The following is a 24,392-nucleotide window of genomic DNA, read 5'->3' as shown; positions in this document are numbered from 1 at the left end:
CAAAAGCTAGCAGCTCCAGGGATGTGGGGAAGGGGACAGGGCCTTACCTTTCCTGAAGGTCATGCAGACTCTGCTCAGCTCGGTGTAACCCCTCTAGATCCTTCATCATCTTCTTCATGTGCTCCTTAGAGTAACGATTCTGGATATAGGCAAACCAGCAGCCACCCACACCAATAACGATAGACACCACCAGCATGAAGTCCTTGAGGTGATTATGGCGGGTCACTGTCAGAGAGAAGGACGTGGTGAGTCAGGTTGCCCACTGCACACTTAGCCTTACAAGCTCCATTGCACCCCCTCATCCATGAAGCCTTCCCATTCAGGAGGAATTAGTTTCTCCTCTTAGACATATACTTGCCACACAGTATTATAGTAAGCTAAGTGCTTATTTCTCTGCTAAGTCGAGGCCTAGTTTAGAAAAAATGACAGGCCTTAGAGCAACACAGGAAACTTATTAAATTATGTTTCCCTAATATGCAGTGAAGAGGAGAGCACTAGAGCCTTCTCAATACATCCCAGCCATCTCTGGTCTGGGATGAATCCGAGTGCCCAGATGCAGTGACTTCTACCCTACAGAATAAGAATGCTAGGGTGCTAGAGTAGGTAGAAGGGTATGGCTGGTAAGGGTATAAAGCAATGTCACAGAGCCTAAGGTCTGGTTGTGGGACTAAGGTTACTTCAGGATCTGGGTCTCCTGGACTACTAGGCTATTCTAGGTACAAGGCGCAAAGTCCAGATAAGTGAAGCTCTGCAAGTCTCATTTATGGAGAGCATTTCTAGGCTATGGTTCAATCCAGAGAGCAAGTAGAACAGGCATAGCCTCAAGAGATTGGTATACATGAGACATCACACATGCCAGGAATAGAGGGGCAGATCTACCTGTAGAGAATGCCTGGCAGCAATTTGATGGAGTGTGAGGGCCCCAATCACCAGCTGGGGTACAGAGTAATAATCAGTCTCTAGAGTAAAACTGAAAAGCTAACCAGGTAATACCACCAGAGGTAAGAGAAAAGGCCATGTCCTAAGAACCAAGGTAACCAGAAGACAGACTCCTGGAACCTCACATTGTTCCCCGTATACCAGATCTGGGCTACAATGCAGACCTGAAAGAGACACCATAAGGAGAGAGGGTTGCTGCTGTAGCCCTTGCCTGGGTTGTACTAAACTTGCTACAGAGTAGCTATGGCCTCAGAGGCCCCCCGATGTGGGAGTCCGGGAAGGAAGAAAAGAGGGAATCACCTCCTGGTTACCCTCAGATTAGAGAGGGGAAGGTAGGAGTGCCAGGATCTCAGTGCCTGGTAAGGACAAGGGGCTAACAGGAATGTAAAAGGACCCAGGTAGAGCCACCAAGGTGAGGCAAGGTCTAGACAATAGGTAAAGACACATGAAGCTGGAAACTGCATGAACATGAAGCCCAGTTTGAGGAAAAAGGGTTATATTCATAGCTCTTCATTGAAAGGCTGAGCAGCAGGACATGAGAACAGTGTGTGATCAAAGACAGATTAACACATTCTATATCCATCCAAGGGAGAGGAGTTACTAGGTCTGGGGTGGTAGCCATGTCCTTTACACGTTTATGCCAGAATCTCAGAAAAAACTAAGGGTTCTCTTGTGGCCGACCTCTAGCCTCCATGCAGGCCTATACTTCGAGCCATACTCACGTCCTCACTCTCCTACCCCTCAAGTCTCAAGAAAAGATACTTCTGCAGCACAGTGAGCTGCCTTTCTTTCTGGAACACACCTGCCTCCTACATAGCCTCTACCAGAGGCTAGGGTACCCTCTGTCTCCTGTATGTAAAGGACTTTTAATCTTGGCTTCCTAGGGTTTCTCAAATCTAACATCCCTTGTACATTCCTAATAAAAATCAAAGGTACTATTGTTCAAACAAGACTCTATTCGATCAGCACCCTCTCCCTTTTACCGCCAGTGCTTCAAAGTTCTTAGGGTGGGCATGCAGACAGGGTGCCTATCTATTCTACCCAGTCCCTTATTCTGCCTTTTCCAGATTGATTTGGACCAAAATTTTATTACTGTTTCCAGCTTCATAATCTCATCCAAGTCATAAATAAAAATTCTGATTGACCAAGGCCAAGGATGGGATCTAAGGTAATACTGTTCCACCTATCAGTATCCTCTCGATCTCTTCAACCAGTTTTTATTCCTCTTAAATGTACAAGCATCCACCCCAAACATACATCCCTCTGCCTTATCAAATGGCTAGCTGAAGCTCAGCTATATTTACAGTTACACTTATTTACGTCACATTCCATTAGTGACGAAGCTTGGTGGGAAGACAATTAGTCTAATCTTGTTGATTTACTCTGTGGCCCCTAGTGATCATCACTTGTCTGTACGCCAGTGTCCAGCATAGCAACAACCACTACACAGAAGGCACACAATAAATATGTGTGGGATTGAATTGTTACTGATAAGCCTGAAGTATGATATCTCTCTCTCTTTAATCCACATAAGAAAGGAAGGGAAATAGAAAAAACATACAATGTACCGAGCATTTATATTCATCATGTCTAATTTTCACAACTACTCTCTAGGGTAGGGTATTAGTATTCCCATTCTATAGACCAGAAAACTAAGGCTCATATGGGGCACTGACTTGGAAGAATTCATAAAAAGTGACAGAGCTGGGATTCAAACCCAGATTTGCTTGACTGCATGATTTTTCTGCTACACTCTACTTTCTCACTATAACTTTCACACACTCATATACAATGGAATATTACTCAGCCATAAGAAAAGATGAAATACTGCCATTTGCAACAAACATAGATGGATCTTAAGATAATCATGCGAAGCAAAATGAGTCAGAAAAAGTTGAAAGCCATATGATTTCACTCATATGTGGGATATAAAACTGAAAGTAACAAACAAACATGACAAACAGAGACTCATGGACACAGACAGTGGATTAGTGGTTACCAGAAGAAAGGGGTAGAGGGGACAGATAGGTAGGGGTAAGAGGGATCAAATATTTTATGATGGAAGGAAATCTAACTTTGGGTGGTAAACATACAATGCAATATATATCCAACAAACTGTTAAATTGTACACTTGAAACTTACGTGATTTTATTAATCAGTGTCACCCCAATAATTTTTAATTTAAAAAAACTTTCAGACAATTGTAGCAGGTATGTTTCTCTGTTACACGCAAACATCTCTCACCTTGAAGATGCCTATATCCCCTGATCTAGCCTGGGTGTCACTGTAAGAGTTCCAATGTCTGAGCTTTCCCCTTAAACAACATCCTGGGAGCTGAGTGTGGCACTGTCACCAGGACAGGCCCTTAAAGTTAAACATAAAGCCTTATGTAGAGAAATTCTTGTGCCATCAAAGAAAGCATGCTGCGCTGAGTATTAGGAAGGGTGGGTTCTCTGTTACCCTCTGCCCCAATTTGTTATGAAATTCGCTTCCCCCATCTGGATCTCAACTTTCTCAGCTACAAAATGCGTTATCACAGAATTACTAAAGAGATCCTTGTAAATTAAAGTGCTTAGAAATGTCTTACAAATCCGGTAGGTAATTAGAATACGGATGCGGAATCTGAGGAAGAGATAAGAGCTGGAGAAGTCCCAAAGTCCTAAAGGAACTCATGATGGTTAATTTTATGTATCGACCTGACTGGACTAAAGGATGCCCAGATAGCTGGTAAAACATTATTTCTGTGTATGTCTGTGAGGTCATCTTCATAAGAGATTAGTATTTGAATCAGAAGACTGAGTAAAGATCATCTTCACTAATGCAAGTGAGCATCATCAAATCATCCTGAGGTCCTGAATAGAACCAACAGGCAGAGGAAGGGCAGATTTGCTCTCTCAGCTTGAGCAGAAACATCCATCTTCTCCTGTCCTCTTATCAATGCTCCTGGTTCTCAGGTTTTCAGACACAGACAAAGACTTTACCAACTGCCCTCTGGTTCTCAGGCCTTTGGACTTGGACTCAATTACACCACCAGCTTTCCTGGTTCTCCAGCTTGCAGACAGCAGATCATGGGACTTTTTGGCCTCCATAATTATGTGAACCAATTCCTATAATAAATCTCCTCTTATACATATCTATATACATATCCTTGATTCTGTTTCTCTAGGGAACCCTGAATGATACAGAATCTATATAGTGTTAGAAAAAGAGAGGAAAATCAAGTCTTGTATATGCCTAATCAGATGTACTTCTTCCCATCATAATCCTATTCCCATTCTTCAGTTCCTACTACCTTCCCAGCTCACCACAGTCCACAGAGATCCTTCCATTCCTTCTCCTCCGAACTAGGATTCCCTGATTAACCCACTCTTTGGACAGGTAAACATGGATTATCTCTTGCTATCTCAAGGACTGCCTTATGTGTTTTTCAGCTTTCATGTCAGTCACTTTCTTTCTAATAGTCTGTGAGTTCTTCAGGGCTAGACACAAGACTTATTTCTATCTCCGTAGCGCCATACTCAGCATAGAGCCTGATAAGAGCAGATACTCAGCAAAGGCGGAAAGCAGAGAAAAGGAGAAAAAAGAAGGGAGATTTTAGCAGAAAAGAGAGTGGTGTACATATAAAATGCACGTGTAGGGCAAATACCAGCTCCTAGGGACAAGAAGAGTATGGCCAGCTGTCCTGCACACAATCTCAGCTCTCGGAAACCACTGTGCACCCAGAGAACATAGCCCCCACACAATCTCAGCTCTCAGAAACCACCATGCACCCAGGGAACAGAGCCCGGGCAGATAGACGATGGAGGTTTCAGGAGAGCAGATGTGGCTGGCTAGGTGAACAGAGCTAACCCAGGAAAGCTGGCTGGGATCTGAGGAGCCAGAGGGTGGCAGAATTCCTAGTCTGAGTGCTGTGAATAGATTTCTTAGCAAAATGAGGTCAATTGTTAACACAATGAGGCCTAAAACAGGGGAGGAGATGTAAATTAATGAGATGCTGACATGTTAACAGAGTCAGGGGTAATGGCGAGAATTTTCATGATAACAGTTAGCATTGAGAAAGTGAGCCTCCAATCATTATCTCTTTCTGGAATCCCCTCTCCCAATCTTTTCTTTCCACCCTTTTTACTGCCCACAATACCCTGACCCTGGCAGATACAGATATTCACTCTTTACTGCCAAAATGTGTGCTAAGAATTTCTGCTGTCATTTACTTAGCCTTCTGTGCTGAGGTGTCTGTTTAACCTGTAAGAGCTATTCCTGGGCTCTCTTTCCTCCTGGTTATAGCCCCCAAAGTGCTTTAACTGCCTCACATATCCAAAGATGCTTCATAGGTAGCAGTTCTCCTCCCCACAGCCAAGCTGGGCCACATTTTTCTCCCATCTCCCCTCAGTCCCATAGCTCTGGAGAAGCCCAGCCTCCTTCTGTATAACTTCTTGCATACATCACCTGGCATCTCTTCCTTGCTAGGCCATATGCTAAGTGCTAATGACAACTAAACAAAGCTGTTTCTGCCCTCAAATAGGTCCCAGTTTAAAGAGTAACAGACAGGAAAACAGAATGTTATTTTAAAAAGCAAGTACAGCAGGCTGTGGCTTCCTGGAGGAGAATAAGAAGGAAGGGTTGAGAATGCCTTGGAAGAAGCTGGAAAAGCATCATAAGAAGGCTTGAAGGTTGAATTGGAACATAACAGAAAGGACAAAGAAAGGATAGAGCTGACAGAGACCAGAGAAAGCTTTGCAGAGAGGCAGCCACTCGTGCTTACCAAGGACTTTTCTCTATTATCTGAGCCACAACTTTCCCAACTCAACAATTACTCATAGGTCTCTCTCTGCACCCTTTTCAATACTGCTAAAAGTATAAAGGGCACAGTAGCCCCTAGCCCAGGACTAACCACAGTAGGCATACTGTACACTAAAAATAGTAGCTATCATTTTTTTAGGGGAAATTGGGGCATAGAAAACCTTGAGTATATGCTCAAAGTCACAAAACTTCTGAGTGATAGAGCAAGTTTGCTTGATTTCAAAGCTGGAACTCTTTATATTATATCTTGTTTCCTCTAACAGAAGTAGAGGGTAGAATAATAGAGTAGAAAAGAACACTGAAATATAAGTTAAAGACCTGGGTTTGAGTCATGGCTCTGCCAATTAAAAGCTGAAAGACCTCTAAAAACTCATCTCATCTCTCTGAGTCTCAATTTCTCTGAGACATTATCTACAGAGGAGAAAAAGCCCCTCCATGAGCGATCTGCTCCCCCAGAGTGAGACCTTGGCTTAGGCCTCAAACAGAACACTGCCTTTGGGCCTTTATTTCTCAGAGCACACCCAATACCTGACCACTGGCACTGTCAGGGGCACTCTACAGGGGTCATTAAGCTTAGAGTCAACTTTGCAGGGTGGAAAAGACTGTAAAGGGCTATGTGCCACTCACTCTATGGTCACACAGGAGGACTGAGATGTCTTCTGTCAGAAAATGGACGCTGGGGTGGCCCTGTGCTGAGCCAGTCTGATCCCATTTCCCTCTTCCCAAGCTCTGAGGCTGCTATAGGCAGATGGATCCTGCTCACTCAACAGACTCTGCTGGCTACTGTACAACGAACCTTTAATTTTGAGATTTCTCGCATCTCAGACCAATAGCAGGGTTTTTATTAAGGCTGGGCAAGGTTGCGATGGCTGGCAGCTGTACCTGGCCCAGATTCTCTGGGGTGTTTATCTACTACAGAGCCTGAGAACCATAGCCCTAAGAACTCACGCAGGTATAGAACACAGGTCAGAGCCAGCACAGGCCCTTACTCTGAAGTACTGCATGGGTGTTGGACAGGGAACAGCACTGAACCAGGGATGTTAGTCCGTGCTCAGATGGGAAAACAGAGTCTGGGGGGGAAGTAGATTCTTTGCAGGTGCCCACTAGGCATGGTCCTATGATCCCACCCATGCAGAAGTCTCCTGGCAAAGAGATTCCTAGTATTTTCTTCAGATTCTATCTGGCAATTTTCAAATTTTTTATTTAACAAGCATCAGTAGGAAAGTGTAAAAAGAATATTTACCATCAGGATAGCTGCTGTATTCCAAAATCTTAGCTCCCAGAAGTATACCCAGCTCTATCTGAGTCCTTGAATGAGAGAACCTGTAAGAGTCTTAATGACCAGGCCTATTTTACAGATGAGGAAACCCAAGTTTAGGCAGGAGAATTGAATTGCCATAGGTCATTTGATAAGGCAAAGGTCAAACACAGAAGTCCTAAAGATACAGGATATAGACAGCAGTAGGAAAGAATAGACCTCCTGTCTTTTACACAGTACCTTTATCAACCAAAGAGCTTTTTTTTCCCAAATCACAGAACATCACAGCTGAAAGGAATCTTAAGAATCCATTAGCTCAATTGTTTAATGATACAAATCAGAAAACACACCCTGAGAGAAGTGATCTAAACAAGGTCACACGGTGAGTAGCAATTTTTAAGAGACCAAATTTTATAAGTTCTCTATATGAAAGTCCAGGAGTTACAAAAAAATCTAGATGTACATGATGATGATGATGATGATGCCGACAACTGGGATATAATTCACATACCTTAAAATTCACTCTTTTAAATGTACAATTCAGTGGTTTTAGATTATTTACAAGGTTACACGACAATCAGCACAATTAATTTAAAAATATTATCATTACCCCAAAAAGAAATCCCATACCGACTACCAGTCACTTCCCATTTCCCACTCTCTCCAGCACCTGCCAATCACTATTTTGCATTGTCTACAGATTTATCTATTCTGGATATTTCCTATAATTGAAATCAAACAGAATGTGACCTTTTGTGTCTGGCTTCTTTTACTTGGTGTAATGTTTTCCAGGTTCACCGAGGTTTCAACCTATATCAGAACTTCGTTCCTTTTCATGGCTAAATAATATTCCACTATATTTATATACCATAACTTGTTTATCCATTCATCCACTGGTGGACACTGGCTTGTTTCTACCTTTTGGCTATTGCAAATAGTGCTGCTATGAACACCTGTACATGTACTTGCTTCAGTACCTTTTTTTACAATTACTTGGGTACATTCCTAGGCAAGGAATTGCTGGGTAATATGGTAACTCTATGTTTAACTCTTCGAGGAAAAACCAGACTGTTTTCCACAGTAGCGGAACCATTTTACATTATCACTAGAAATGCACAAGTGTTCTAATTTCTCCACACTTTTCCCAACACTTGTTATTTTCCATTTTTTGTTTCTTTGTTTTTGTTTTTATTATAGCTATCCTAGTGGGTGTAAAGTGTCTTCTTAGCTCTAATACCTCCCTGTCCTGTCTATCTCAGAAATGAGTTTTCTGCTGACTTCTGATCTCCCTTAGGTTAGGTCACATGCAACCTACAGGCTATATGAAATGAGCCTATGAGAAAATATCTCTGTCTTCGTCTCAGTCTAACCTGCTTCACTAGGGATCTTGCTGGCTCTGACCTCCTGGACCCCATACTTTGTACTCTGGTTCTCATGCTCCAGCCCTAGCTGGTTTTTCCTTGCTTACTTTAACCTCCAGTATCTTATGTACCCTTTCAGATATGGTAAATTTCATTTTGATACAGTCTGGTAATATATCTTAGAAGACTGATGAAAACTTTCAGGCTGCTGAAGGCCTCCCTTCCTGAGGAGTGACAGAGGAAAGCCTTTGCAAAAGTAGCCTAGCCTTTACTGCTGGGTTCGGTTCTTCTGGTGTAAGTATTCTTGGTGGTGTATTATAAAGAGAGGAGTGTGAGTTGTTAATGGGGACAGTTTAATAAGGCCACTACCATCTTTTAAGACTCAGCTCAAGAATTATCATCTCCATAAAGATTCTTGGACTCTGACTGAAAATTCCTCCCTACTTTGTGCTCCCAACTCAATTCTGGAAAGACCTACACAATAGCTATAATACTGGGTTTGTTGACCATTTGCTCTATTTGTTGATATAGACGCACCTGCATCAAGACATCAGCTTGGACACTTGTTGAAGCCAAATGCATAGACAGGGAAATGCTATACAATAGCCCCCCTTATCTGCAGTTTCAATTTCCAGTTTCAGTTACCCACAGTCAACTGCAGTCCGAAAATATTAAATGGAAAAATTCCAGAAATACATAATTTATAAGTTTTAAATTGCACATCATTCTGACTAGCATGATGAAAATCTCACGCCGTCCCTCTCCATCCTGCCTGGGACATGAATCATCCCTTTGGCCAAGATATCTTCACTGTATATGCTACCTGCCCATTGGTCACTTAGTAGCCTTGCTAATTATTAGATCAGCTGCAGTGGTATTGCAGTGCTTGTGTTCAAGCAACCCTTATTATACTTAATGCCACATTTGTATAATTTTAATTATAGTATATTGTTTTAATTGGTCTATTATTGTTGTTGCTTCTCTCTTACTACATCTAATTTATAAATTAAACTTTATCATATATATATGTATATATAGGTATACATATATATATGTATCTAGCATATACGGGGTTCGGTACTATCTGCGGTTTCAAGCATCCACTGTAGGTCTTAGAACATAGCTCCCATGGATAAGAGGGGACTATGGTACTGCCTCTGACCCTGCTTGCCAGCTACTTCTCTAGACTGGTTCTTGACACTATACCATTCTGCTGCTGGCACCCTCAACCCATGCCAATAGCTCCCAAAAGGCAGGCAGTGGATCTTAAGAGTCTGTTTGGTCAAAACTAATTTTCTAAGGAATCTTACTACTTTTGTTCCCCCTGAGTTCACTTAGAATAAGAAAAAGGATATCAGAGTTAGTTGTCGCCACCTAGTAGGTCTTCAGTAGCTAAATTCTCTCAACTAACTACTGGCTGAAGAGAATACCTTTCTTTGGGCCTGAGTGTGTCTCTATTGCTTTAGTGAAAGCCTACTTAGTCCTCTTTGGTTGTCCAAGAACTTAAGATGGCCAGTAATCAGATCATACATTCTGCATACTCACAATGAGAGCAAGGAAAAGCTAAATAGCATTCAGCCCCTTATGAGTTACTTTTATCCTTGAGTATACCTTACATATTTCAGCCATTGTTTTCTTGCTCAAGTTGCTTCCTCCTCCTAAAACGCCCTCTCCTGCCATCTTCATGGAATAAAGCCCTACCTTAATGGCAGAGCTCACATGCCACCTCTTCAATAGTAAGCCTTCTCTACCCCTCCTGTGTACCTCATTCCTTCTCTAGAACATTCATTTGATCTCTTTAAGGCAGAATATGACTCTTCTGGGTCTTCCTACAAGGTCCAGCACAGCACTGGCACAAAGCAGATATTTTCTTAATGTATTTAATGAATGGATGTTGATATCTGGCTGGACCAAAAAGTAAAACCATTTCATATATCAACATCAGTGGAAAAGGTGGAGGCATTGCCTTGCAGGTGTGCCAAGGAGACCCAAGGCCTCAGCCCAGCCACCCCAACAGCCTTGGGTTCCATTGCATATCAGCAGCCCTTCTCTCCACATGACTCACAGAGAGGAGGCCCAAAGAGCACTGTGTCTAGAGCCTTCAGCTGCAGCTTCTGCCGATGGCTCCGGTCTGTCATCTTCAGCACAGTCCCTGTCATGGTGGTGTTGGTTACAGCGAGCCTGTTGAGGCAAAGAGTAGGCGCTCAAGTTTCCTGCCAGCAAAGCCAGGAAGGATCTTGGTTAAATTACCCACCTCCTCCAGGAACACTTCCATGACTTTGAGCTCTTGGTGACTGCTCCCCTCTGCATTCTAGAACACAGAATCTACACAAGTAGATCTCAACAGGGACTATGCAGGGACACATAACATTTACCAAAAATTTGTTCACCCCTCTCTTCATGTCTACCATTTCTTGAACATCCTACTCACTAAAGATTATCTATTTGTGACCATTCCCACACTCAATTGTAAATTTTCTATTGTGCTTCCCCTTGTAGGGATTATCACTATATATCTGTCCCTACACTCCCACCATTTGTAAATGCAGTCTCCTGCCCAGCCCTAGTCAGAATGTCATGCTACATGACCCAGTGATTCTGGACCTCTGAATTATCCTAATCCTAACCTAATTAAATATATTTAATAATGAATATATTTAATAATCATTAACTATAAACCTGCTGATGACAAACACTGCATCTATCTTATTAGCTCATATCTGAGTCACTGCAATTTACTCCCAGATTGCTGTAATTTTTTTATGACCTTCGACCATACTGTTAATGATAACTCTTTAATAAGAGATGGCCTATAAACAAGAAAATGACCTCTGAAAAACTGGACTTTATTTCTCTTCTGCTGGAACAAAGTGAGTATAGGAGGAAAAGGGTATAAGATATGAAAGATTGAAAACCACTGGTCTGAGTCCCACAGTGAGCATTTATGACTATACTATTCCATATGGTCAGTGTTCTTCTTGGAAGCATAGCTTTGTTTCCCCAAATAGAAAGAAGCTTCTGACATCACAGTGTGTGTTTATACTCTTGCCTGGGCATGCAGAAGTAGCTACTTCCTTCTCTAGTTCTGGGAAGCAATTAAGCCCACTTACAAGAGAGGCAATGAGACACTGGTGGGAAGTGAAGGTGGGAGGGGTAGAGATCTAGTTTCTGGTTTCAGCTCCTATCATTGAGTGACTCATTTGTCCAATCATAAGCTGCTTGGTCTCCCCCGAACCCTGCACCCCCAACCAGGGGCATCAGTTTCCTTCTGTGTAAACTTATGTAAAGTCAGATGCCTCCTATAAGCCTGGAAATTCTTAGGGATTCTCTTTAGAGCAGTTTTACCAGTGTACTGGCTTTCATCTGACTGATCAAAATAAGTATCATCTTTTCTACACAGTCTATCTGTCAAAGAAACCTATGGACTTGAATGCTATCTACTTCTAAGCAATGAGAGAAATGAGAAAGGAACTAACATTTACTAAGCAACTACTCTGTATCTCATACTATTCTGAAACCTTACATACAATACCTCATTTAGTTCTCATGACTTTAAGAACTCAGTTTTACTATTAGCTCCACTTTACAGATACAAAAACTGAGACTTAGAGTTGAGTCTTGCCCAAAGTCACATAGCAAGTAAGTGGCAAAGACATGAAACAAACTTAAATCTGCTAGATTCTTTCCTTATACCATGCTGCCTAGTGATTGGGCCTAGAACCACCCCCTACTTCATGCACTAAAGGCTCCATGCTTCCTGCTGTCACTAAGGTGCCACAGTTTGGCTTCCTCCATTCCTGAGCTTAGCCTAGCTGAGTCTGGTCTTAGATCTAATCCTAGCCACAGGAGAGCTAAGTGAACCCATTACTTGAGAACTGACTTCTTATCTTATGCTTTACAGTTTTAATCCAACCCATAGCCACTTTTCAAGATGAAATGGTCCAGTGATCCATAAGGCAGTACTGTTATTTCCATGGGTAATGAGAAAGAAACCTAAATCCTGGAACTTCATGGTCAGTCATCTATGAAATTGCCTGTCTCTTCCATTAAACGTGAAGTTCCTAGAGGCAGATGTGAGGTCTAATGCATGTCTTTGTCCTCAGGGCCCAGGAGAGAGCATGGCATATGGTAGGCAGTTGGTAAGGTTTTGTTAAATAGAACTAAAGATTTCTAGGAAGTCCATCTTCAATTACATGGAGCAAGAAGAAGATGCAGTAAAAAAAAGCAAGGCATTTAAAATCAAGCAGACCTGGCTCAAATCCCATTTACCAGTTGGCTAAATCATAAAATGTTTGAAATTCAGTTTGTTCACCCAAAAGTTGGGATAGTAATTCCTTCCTCCCAGAATTGAGAGAATTAACTTAAATAATAAGTAGGAAAGTACTCTATAAAGAGATGTACAAACATCAAGATTATTACTCTTTCCAGAGTAGGGAGAAGCTGTGAAGAGGAGACTACAGGCAGCACAGGAAGGAGCAGCCAACTCAGCTAGGGCTGGACAGCAGTGGCCGGTAGCTCTGTGGCTGGAGACTGCAATGTATGGGCATTCCAACAGCTTCCCCTTCTCCCTTCCCCTTTGCTGAAGCTCATAACCAGATGCACATACGTGATAAGATGACAGATTATACACAATCGGCACTTATCAGACAGTGAGCCCTTTGAGGGCAAGGGCAGATTGTTGTAATCTTTATGCCGAGCACAAGTACTTGGCACAGAACACGTACCCAGTAAATATTTATTGAATGAATAAGTAAATGGATTAATGACAGATGGCACTAATATGACACAACAAGAAGTCCAAGTAGTACTCTATCCCTTTCCCACTCCCACCCCAAGCCCTAGCATACTGTGCCTATGAAGGAGGCAGAGTTAAGACACAACAGCTGTTGAAAAAGTCATTCCAGAGAGGAGGCTCAGCCCAAAGGTAAGGAGGCTAAAAGAGCCCCCAAGGCTCCTGGGCAATAAAAGAGGCAGCTGCTAGGGGGAAGACAGCAAAAGAAAAGAGAAATAGCACAGGCTATGAAGTCAGCCCAGATCTAGTTTCAAATCACAATTTTGCTTCCAACTAGTCATGTGACCTTGGAAAAGTTATTTAGCCAGTTTCATCATCTTTATAGAATACCTACCTTATAGGAGTGATATAAGAATTAAATGAGATACTATACATAAAGTGTTGAAGTAGAGTTCCTGGCATATACTAAGCACGCAATAAATGGCAGTTATTAGTACTATTCCCAGTATTGATAGAAATATTAAATAAGAGAATGGATGCTAAATACCCATCATGCTTTATAGCAAGTGCACAGTAGATGTGAGAAGAGGAGAGGTCTATAGATTCCACCCTAAAAAGCGTAGAACCTCATTTAACCGGCCAGAGCAACCTGAAGGTAGGCTGACCCCAGTCCACTCCCTGTGCCCCCAGGTCAAAGAACCCAGTCTCCTCCTGACCTCGGCATGGCATGGCCACTGAGCTGCAGCTTCCTGAAGGTCTCCTCATACTGAGGCAGCTCCACATATGTGATCAGCCACTGCACCACCTCGTCCACGGTCCAGTTGTATACTGTAGGATGAGACAAACAAAACCATGACTCCAGAATGCCAAGCACTGCTTACACAGATGTGAAGTCTAATGCATGTCTTTGTCCTCACAACCCAGGAGAGAACATGGCATATGGTAAGTACTTGGTAAAGTTTTGTTAAATAGAACTGAATATTCCATGAAGTCCATCTTCAGCTACCTGGGACAAGAAGAAAATGGAGTGAAAAAAGCAGGGCACTTAGAATCAGGCAGACCTGGTTCAAATCCCAGCTCTGCCAGTTTGGCTAAATCATAAAACATTTGAAATTCAGTTTGTCCACCCAAAAGTTAGGATAGTAATTACTTCCTCCCAGAATTGTGAGAATCGACTAATAAGTAGGAAAGCATTCTATAAAAGAATGTACAAATATTAAGATTATTACTTTCTCCAGAATAAGAAGAGGCTATGAAGAAGATCACATTCACTCAGTCACATTGGCCTTACATCTACCATATGTTTATCTGTTTAACATCTCTCTCTCCCATAAAATCTTATGTATGAAAGGAATACACATTCTGTTTTTGTTTACATATGTATACATATATACACATATGCATGAATAATATACACATAATATAGGCTTATATAGAGAGATGGATACAGATGACATCACTTAAGCCCTGAGTCGGAGCATACCTGTAGATAGCCCTATTCATAGATTTTTCAGTTTTGTGCAACATGGCAAATAACATCATCACTGTATGTGAACCACTATAACTAATCATTCTTCAATATTATAATGTTGTGATGTTTAAATGGATAATTATAAAAATAATCCTTGAAAAATAATTTTAATATTTGTGTGGTATTTAGACACATAGATAACAAATTTATCTCCACACTTTGTCAAGAGTCAACAATAAAGAAAAAAGTGAACTTAAAACACAAGGCACAAGTTCAAGGCAAGTGAAGGTCAAATGACATCATGATGTATTATATAAATCAAAGCTGCATTGTAGCTTGAATAGAGAAGGATGGTAGGAGGACTGAGTCATCAGATGGCACCCAGCAATACAGGCATGCTTAACTTAAAGAGTCTAGGAGCAATTGAGTTTCGGCAAAAAGGTGTCATTTTATTGGATTAGAAGTTTGTTTTTATTTAATGTATAAATCTGTTTTGCTTATATTTGTATACAAATTTTATACAGCAACTGAAACGTCATTTTATGTTTATACACATTTAAATAACACTATAATGAAATAATTTAAGTCAGCATCACAAGTCTGAGATAATTTCTCTTACAAAGAATGTGTACATTCAAGTTTGAAAACTACTGCTGCGAGCAGTAAGAAGACTAAAAAGTTTTGAAGTCATATGAGATGGTGAGATTCACCACCCTCCTCTCTTAAGATTTATCAGAATGCTGTCTAATTTCCCATTAATAATTAAGAAATATTAAGGTGTGTATTGTGTCCTATTCATTTTTGCTCACCCTGTTGTCTCTAAAATGGAGCTTCATATACAGTGGCATCAATAAGAATTTACTCAAAGAATGACTACCCTAGATGAGGAGTTCTAGAAATGTTCTGACTATGGGCCTCCAAACAATAATCTCCTTAGACTAATGTACAGCTCATGGGGACAGTTAACTTCTAAAATGCTTGTCAAAAAAAACAGGCATTCCTCTGGTAGGCACACCTCAGGTCTTAGGTTGTTTCTGTCATTCTCACATAAGCTAGAAAAGTTGAAAACTTGGCCCTGGCCCTTCATTTTCCTTCTTCCCCTACTATGGAGCCCAGCACTGGTTCAAAATAGACACTCAGAAAGACATCCTGAATGAAATCAAGATGAAGGCAAAAATGCTCCAATCTCTTGATATCCTCAAGAAGCTTCTGGAGCTCAGGAAGAAAGTTCTGAAGCCAAGAAACTTCGGAGGTAGATTAAGTTATTTGCAGAGGCACAGGAGGGAAAAAGGGAAAGGTGCCAGGGGCTGAAATGAAGCAGGTATAGTGCCCTAAAGCTGCATCCTAGAAGGCAAAATCCTAGAGGTTTAGGTGAAAGGTGCCTAGTCATTGCTTGGTTAAATTTCTAATTCCAGACTAGAATACATTGGAGGGAAGAGACAAATAAATTTCTAAGAGATATGTTCAAATCTTAGGGTTTGGGAAAGGAGGATGACGGAGCTGAGGTTAAAGAAGCATTACAGAAAGTAGAATGTATTAGTCATTATTCCTGAAAATGAATACATAGCTACACACATTACAAATGTGGTCATTTACTATGGTTGGAAATGTCAGGTAATAAAGGCATAGTAGAGTGACACACAGACATGAGGCAGACAGACAAGTGCTAGCCTGAAAAGTACAGAGAACACACTCCTGCCACACTGCTGCCAAAGGAGCTCGGCCTCATCCAAGACAAAAGGGCCCTTTCTGCTGAGCATGTGGAGTGGAAAGGCCACTTTTTTATTGCTAGAAAGGCCTGAGGCCAGTGGTGTTACAAAAGCCTTTTGTCTACTGGGAGGATGTCTTGATACAAGCCTGAACATAGACCTTTGGCATGCAGGAACTCCTCTATCTGCACCCTACACTGTAATGGAGACAGGCAGGAGTTACTCTAGACCAGGGTTTCTCAATCCCTGCACCATTGACATTTTAGATGGGATGCTGCTTTGTTGTAGGGGGCTGTCCTGTGCATTGTAAGATGTTTAACAACATCTCTGGATTTACCCACAGGACGCCAGTAGCATGCTGCCAGTCATGACAATCAAATATATTTCCAGATACTGTCAAATGTTTCCTGAGGGACAAAATTGTCCCCAGCTGAGAATCACTGCTCTAAACACTACATTAGGTGAGGCAGAGGGGCCTATAAGGGAGGTCACTGTAATCCAGTGAGATGGACTCTGAACATAGTAGGCCCTTATGTAGCTAAGCTGTAAGGAAAAGGGATAATGGTTTCAGTATGCCAGGCCAAACCCCAAGGCAGTTGTATTTTGTTTTTTTGTGTGCTCTACATATCATTCTGTTACCTAGGCAAATGCCTTACCTAGGTAGGGCTTGGCAGCATGGTGTTGTTTAACCAGAGTTACTGCAATCTGAACAAAGTAAGCTTCATTCTTGTCAGACAGCAACTCTGTGTCTCAGCATGAAGAGCTCACTTAACAGTCAAGTTGACATATCAAAGTCCTTTGTCCCTAAAGTTCAAGTACCTAAAAGTTAAGTCTTGTTCTGCTCTCTCATTCCAAAAGAGAAAATGAACAGATTCCTAGGTCAAAGTCAGGAAGAAGGCAACTGCAGGTACAGAGCGCTGTGGCTATCAGTGAAATGCTACAGCATTTGGCAAGGAGAGCTTAGTACAGATACAGGCTCCAAATGACTCACAAATCCAAAACCTAGGAAGACAGTCAAACAAGAGATAGTCTTCAAAAGTCATCAGTCTCTTATCCTACTGAGCCTGTCCATGTAGCCCCTGGAGAGATCAAAGACTGTAGAACGCTGGGCAAAATGACAAATGGTTACACAGAATCAGAGAAGGTCAACCCCTGGAGTTTTCTGCAACAAATAGTCCTTCATAAGAGAAATGAACAAGGTGACTAAATTTGTAGTCTCCAACCTTTTTAGTGACATAATCTACTTGTAAAAAAACTTGAGCACACATTACCAATATATGAATATCTGTTTATAAATTAGATACATGGAATGACATTAGGAATATTGTAAAACATAAAAATTAAAAAGTGAGATAAAAATAATTGCAATATAAATACAAGCCCAAGTATTTTCTTATGGCACCCCAATCGACCATCTTGTGTGGGCCCACTTGAAGTGCACATACTGCCACTGGAAACTACTGGACTAACAGTCTCCGTCATCCCAGCATAAATGACCTGAACTTCACAGCCCTCCCTGGGGGCTGTCTCTGCTGCAGCTCTTGACTTTGCAGTCCTCATCTAGCATGGGTTCCTTACAGCATTTACTTATTCATCCTTGAACAATGCTCTCAGACTTCTAGGTCTTTGGTATTTCCATAAAAGCTTTTTTCCCTCTTCTTGGCCTACTAAGCACCAACTAATCCTTAAAACCTAGCTCTAACTCTTTACTTGTTGAAACTCTTTGGAGCCCATTTCAAAATCCCCTCTTCTAAAACCTTCCAAATAAGTACGAGGTCTCTCTTCTCTACTTACTTAGCACTTTCTTTATACAGACTTCTTTTCTAACATATGTTATATTGTTATTATTTAATCACAAATCTTTCTTCTACATTACATCGTAAGTAATTTGGTAGAGAACATGTCTTTTCCATTTATGTATTCTCCAATGTCTAACACAAGGCTAGATCATTCTAAGTACTCTGTAAATTTTACTGAATGTACAAAAGAATAGATATAAATGAATGAATGAACAAATGATGGTCATCTGTGGGCCATCTGTGCCAAGTACTGAGAACAGAGCAGTGATTGAGACAGAGATTCCTACCCCCATGTAGCTTACTATCTACCAATATCTGTCTCTAGGGGTTGTTGAATTAAATGAGTCCATATTTTTGAAAATGCCTGGGATTTAATATAAACTCAGTAATAATTGTTTATATAGATAGATAAATAGATAGATAGATAGATAGATAGATAGATAGATAGATAGATAGATAGATAGATAGATATTCATTCAAAAAGAGGTAGATGTTGTGGTCAGAATCTGAGTGGATAGAAATATAGGCCTATCAGAGAAAAGAAACATGAGCAAAGATAAGAACTATAAACTGTGAAGACTGCTCAGAGAACACTGAGTTTGTCTGAGGTTCAACGGTTACATATAGGAACAAGGAGACTGAGGCATTATTGAAGTCAAGTGATAGAAGTCTTTGAAAGAAGGTGCTCTCAAGCTTCAAAATCATTTATTCATTGGAAAAAAGAAACACCTGTCAAGCACCTAGTACTACTTTCCATGCACTGCTCTTGGAACTAGGAACATAACAATATATAAAGCAGAGTCACAGATCCCTGATGCTCAGGGATCTGAGACAAACTAAAACACTATAAACAAACAATTATATGTTGGATAGTGATGAACACAATGAAAAAAAATAAAGCAGGGTAAGAGAATAAAGAGCAGTGCTATATCGGATCTGATCAGGAAAGGCCTCTCTGATGAGGTGACATTTGGGCAGAAAATGAAATAAAAGTGTAAGCCAAGTGACCACTTGGGGGAGGGACATTCTAGGCAGGTGGAACAGTAAATAGTACTCCTTAGCACTTGAGCTATAATGATACCTCCATGGATATACCAGGGCAGATCCTTGGCCTTAGCCTATCCCTTCTCTCTCCAGAGAAGGAATAAGCAGTAAGAAATGGGCTCCTGAATCAGTATATCTTTCCCCTAATGGATCAGTGGTAAACCCCTCACTTACTTTTATGGATTCAAATCCATATCCCAAAAGAATTATATCTGGCAGGAAGGTTGCCAGTGCTTTGCCTCTCCTTCACACACTATTATTTAGTTGGTCACTCAGTCAGTCTCTGGTCAGCCTTTGGTCAGCCTTTTGGTCAGCTAGTCAGATATAGCACAGTGATTAAGAATGTGGGCTTTGGAACCAGGTGCCTTGGTTTGAATTTGGGATCTGCCACTTACTAGATGTAAAACCATGAGCAAGTTACTCAACCTTTCTGTGCCTCATTTTCATTACCTATAAATTGGTGAGAATCAGAGTTCTATCATACAAGTATAGTGAAGATATGGGGAGCTCCTAGCATACAGTAAGGGCTAAAGAAATATTAGCTATTATTATTGTCACCATTCATTTATTCATTCATTCACCAAGCTTTCATTGGCTACTACTCTAGCAGGTCCTGGGTGAGTTACTAGATATAGAAATCAATCTGTATGATCTCCATCATAAAGGGCTCTCTTCTAGAGAAGGAGACATACAAGAAAATAAATTGCTATAATATAGAATGATAGGTGCTATGTCAAAGGAATATATGGGGTGATATGGGAGCACAGAGAAAGAAGTGACTGAGTGAGTTAGAAAAGGCATCACAAAGCCTAGCTTCTTATCTGGCTACTCTGGATACAGAGCACTCCAAGAGACCTATAGAATCTTACCAAAGTGGCTCTTCCTAAACATAGTTTGTGATCTAAACCTATGATTTATCTCTCTGTTTCTTTCTGGCTCTCACTGACAGCTTGTCATCTGTGCCTAGAGTGAAGCAGAAATCTTAGTTTTCTAATATGATGTCAATATCAAGCCCTGAACCATCACTGCAAAAAGAATCTGGCCCTTGGGCCTAGGCTTCATGCACTAGGCCCACTAGACTATCTGGCGAAAACCAGGTCTATGCTGCTGCAGAGTCTAAGAGAACCTAGGCTTCGGAATGTTGAATAAGCCAAACGACTTGTATAAGATAACTCAATGGTAGATCCAAGGACAAACTTTTGTCTTCCACATGCCTACTCTGTGCCAGGCCCTGTGCTAAGTGTTGAGATATAGAATCATAGAAGGTAATGCCCTCAAGCAGTCTGGTGGGAAAACAGGCAGGGGAACAGATCATTGCAATTATGAGCTAAGTACTGCAATGAGATAAGCATAAGAGCCTGTGGGAACACAGACAAGGCACCTAACCCAGACTGTGGTTTCCAGGGAAGATTTCCTAAAGAAGGGGATACTTTAGTGGAGTCTTAATTGTCAAGTATGATTTAACCAGATCAACAAAGGAGGAAGGACAGGAGAAATAGTGCATATGAAAGCATCAAGGGATTGTGGGGGTCCAGAACCAGCCACCGCAGGATGCTCCTGACATTACTTTGAGCTAAAGGCAATTTTAGCTTCAGGCTCAAGAGAAACTTCTGCCCCACCTCACCCCCCACTCCTTAGCTACCTAGAAGAATTTGGATCAGAGGCCTTGCCCACAAGAGATTATCAGAAATAACTTCTTTTGATCTATCTATAGGGCAGGGCAAACTTCATTTACTAAAGGTCTGCTCTTCTTATCATCCTGCAATGACCTTTTGAAGCCCCCAAGGCACCTTACCTCATGGCTAGCTCAGGATGTCTTACATACCTCAACCCCTCTTTCTATCTCTGACTCTTATATATGCCAAGTTCCCATGCACGCAATATTAAATTTGATATTCTCTTGTCAATCTGCCTCCTGTTGATATGATTATTTGGCCAGCCAAAAAGAACCAGAGGAGGAAAAGGAGTATTTTTTCCTCTCCCCTACAGTCTTGGAACTGTGAGCAGGATCATCATTGGCTGGTAAAATTCTTTACTAGCTGAGAAACTGCTCCCTTTGGCTGGAAAAACTGCTTCCTCCTGAGGACCACTGCAGACGAAGGGATCCTGGGACAGCTGACTAAGCTGGCACAAAAAAAGGTAAGACTTCTTACCATTGTCAGCATCCTCAAAATCTCTGTCTGTGGCAGCGAGGCAAGGGGGGTGTCCAATAAAATGAGAGTGCTGAGAAATTTTTTTTCTCTTTCTAAATTTACATTGGCAGGAGAAAATATTTGTGGAACTAGTTCCTTGGATTTTAGTGATTCGTAAATTTGGTAGAGCACTCTTGGTTTTATTGATCCATTTCCTCCTAAAGACAGTCTCTGTTCTTTGTGTCTCTCTGCCTGTTGTGCATAAGAAAGAAAATCCATAGGGAAGGCCAAGTCAAACCTACTGAATGAGGGTTTCCCTTTTGTCCTGTTCTAGGTCTTGAGAGCTTCAGTTTTCTTTTTTTGACCAATGAGAATATTTTCTCCCTGCCCCCATCACCTAGAGGGTGCACTTAGCAGTGACACTTTGGTGGCCAGTCAGTTAGAATAGGGCTCTGAGCTCTCTGTGTCCGGCCATGCCAAGCTCTCAAGAGACTTTTGTTTCTTAATTGTCTACTCTGTCTGAGGAGTGAAACTCCTTTGGATCATGGGGGCTTCACCATCTGTGCCCTCACCAAGGACATTTCTTGCATCCATAGTAAAAATTTATTCTAAGCCTGGAAAGTTACCCCCAGGTCTTTCCATAAAAAGGCTTATTGGGTTGAGTTGCTATTGGAATAACTATACTAAGAAAGATCCTACTTGTCAATGGATCTTTTGAATTAGAAAAACTTCTTTATTTCAAAAAATTTTTAGAGAATTCTCCTTCCAAGCAACTGCCTTATTGTTATTTATGTGAGGATCGAATTGAATGGAAAACATGTAAAAGTATAATGGTTAGGTTTAATGGATGCCTTGATAAAATGAAAGAACAAAAGGCAGACTTAGAACAAAAATTAAAAACCAAATCTAATGCAAATCCCCCTACTCCTCCCTCTTATAATCTCAATTATCCCCAACTTCTTGTCCCTTACCCTACAGGAGATCTTTTGGATCTCTGGGTGTCTGGTATAAAACCCCCCATCTCAAAACCCAGCTCTGGTGACTATTCCTAATCCTACTCTCGTAGACCTTGACTGGCTACTAAGGGACATTCTTCCAGCCCATGATTACACTGTAGCTATTAGACAGACCAGAAGGCCTCCTGGAGGAAATTCTCCTCATAGGGGAAATAAATGGCCAGACCTTCTCCCAGGTTCACCTACGCTGAATGTTTTATACAAACTTTCCAAAGACACACAGCATTAAATCCAGAAGCCCCAGAGCTCAGAAACCTCTTAATATCTGCTCTTGTAGGAAACTTTCTCTCTGCTATAACAAATTCAAAAGAGCATGGTTGGCTGGTCAGGGTAACCAATAACTGTGATAATGGAGGCTGCCATATAATTCTTTGAGAATAATTTACAGGAAAGGGTGGGGGTAGAATTAAAGGCAACAATTCTTGCTCTTCACCTTGAATCTTTAGAGAAGCAAAAATATAACTGAGAATAAATCAAAGCCCACTCAGAGCTCTTCCTATTTGTCTCCAGACAGTTGCAGATATTGCAAGAAACTAGGACACTGGAAGATAAATTGTCCTGCACTTAAGACAGGAAAGTTTGAAAAACAACTCCCCTAGGTTCCAGCATTTTCAGAAAGTCCATTTTTCTCCTCTTGAGAGACAATTTTCCCTCAGATCATGGGTTCAGCTGATCCTCACTTACATCTCAGAGTCTACCATTAAACTTAAAGTAGAGGATCAGGAACTGGATTTCTTAATTGACACTAGTGCAACTTTCTCTACTATCCGTTCAGAGGGTCTGTCACCTCTGATTCTATTCAAGCTGTTGGAATCTGGGCAACCTATTTCATTGCCCATATCTCAGCTCACCTCAATATCATTAGGCCTTCTTAACATGCATACTTTCTAGTTTCAAACAGCTCACCAGCAAATCTCCTTGGCAGAGATTTGTTATGTAAATTTAATGCCACTATAAAATATAATGAAAAGGGCATTTTTATTTCCTTGCTCTCAGACCAAGCCCCAAATTGCTTATTTTCTTTATTAGAAACTCATTCTGATTTAAATTTCTGTGAAGATGAGTCTTTAAGAGCTATCCCATTTCCATCAGTAGCCCAATACCCTCTCTCTAGGGATGCAGAGTGAGGAACTGCATCTATAAAAGACTCCTTCTTGCAACAGTGTTCTGGTTTTTACTTCTCCGTCTTATAACACTCCAATCTTGCCAGTAAAAAAGGTAAATCTGACTCAGATAGGAATCAAATTTATCAATTTGTACAGGACTTAAGAGCGATAAACTCTTTAGTAGTTCCTCACCACCCAGTGGTCCCTAATCCAGCTATTATTCTTACCTCAATTCCTGCTGATGCAGCCTGGTTTACAACAGTTGACCTCTGCTCAGCATTCTTTCAAACCCTGTTCATTCTGACTCCCCGTTTCTTTTTGCATTTACATTTAAAGGGAGACAATTAACATGAGTCCCCCTCAATATTTTCCGAAACCCTTTAAATAGACTCAGACTCTATAGTCTTTACCCAAGGCTCCACACTTGTTCAGTATGTAGATGACCTCTTACTCTGTAATAAAACTAAGCAAAGAGCTCTTATAGACTCCCTCATTCTCCTAAAGGTACTAGCTGAACAAGGCCATAAGGCTTCCAGATCTAACCCTCAGTGGGGAAAAACTACTGTTACCTACTTAGGACATGAGAGAGCTCAGGACATTCACAAGCTAATCCCAAACTGCTTTGAGTTAGTTTTGTCTATCCCTCTCTTCAGGACAAAACAAAAAACAAAAAACAAAAAACAAAAAACAAACAAAAAAAACAGCTATGTAAATTTGTAAATTTCTAGAGGCAGCTGGCTATGGCTTCCAGTGGATTCCTAATTTTGCAGCCCTTGCTAAACTTCAGTATGCTCTTCTCCCATATAACACCTCAGAGCCTATTTCCGGGCCGGCAAAGGCATTAACCTCCTTTGAATCCCTAAAATTAGCTTTGTCCACACCCCTAGCTCTTGATTTACCTAATTCTGACAAACCTTTTCATTTATACTGCCATAGAAATAATGGAATTGCTGCAGGCATTCTAGAACAATCTATTGCCTCTCAGATGTGTCTCAGATGTGTCCTACAGCATATTTCTCATGCCA

The 24,392-nt window shown here is 41.2% G+C and overlaps 1 protein-coding gene across 4 annotated transcripts in view; it reads right to left on the bottom strand.

Moving 5' to 3' along the window:
* STIM1 (stromal interaction molecule 1) overlaps nt 1-24,392 on the bottom strand; it is a 181,420-nt gene that overhangs the window by 21,781 nt on the left and 135,247 nt on the right. For all 4 annotated transcript variants that reach the window (XR_896932.2, XR_002776663.1, XM_011377442.2 and 1 more), the window contains exons 4-6: nt 13,807-13,918; nt 10,424-10,539; nt 48-225 (exon numbers count right to left, since the gene is read on the bottom strand). Coding sequence is in view for 2 of the 4 variants with exons in the window: in XM_011377442.2 (XP_011375744.1) it covers nt 48-225; nt 10,424-10,539; nt 13,807-13,918 (406 nt within the window). In the remaining 2 variants the exon portion in view is untranslated. The remainder of the gene's footprint in view (nt 1-47; nt 226-10,423; nt 10,540-13,806; nt 13,919-24,392) is intronic.

The sequence above is a fragment of the Pteropus vampyrus genome, unplaced genomic scaffold (assembly GCF_000151845.1).
Source record: "Pteropus vampyrus isolate Shadow unplaced genomic scaffold, Pvam_2.0 Scaffold311, whole genome shotgun sequence".
NCBI lineage: Eukaryota > Metazoa > Chordata > Mammalia > Chiroptera > Pteropodidae > Pteropus > Pteropus vampyrus.
Note: the sequence above shows the minus strand (reverse complement) of the source record. Positions and strands in the feature narration are given on the sequence as shown.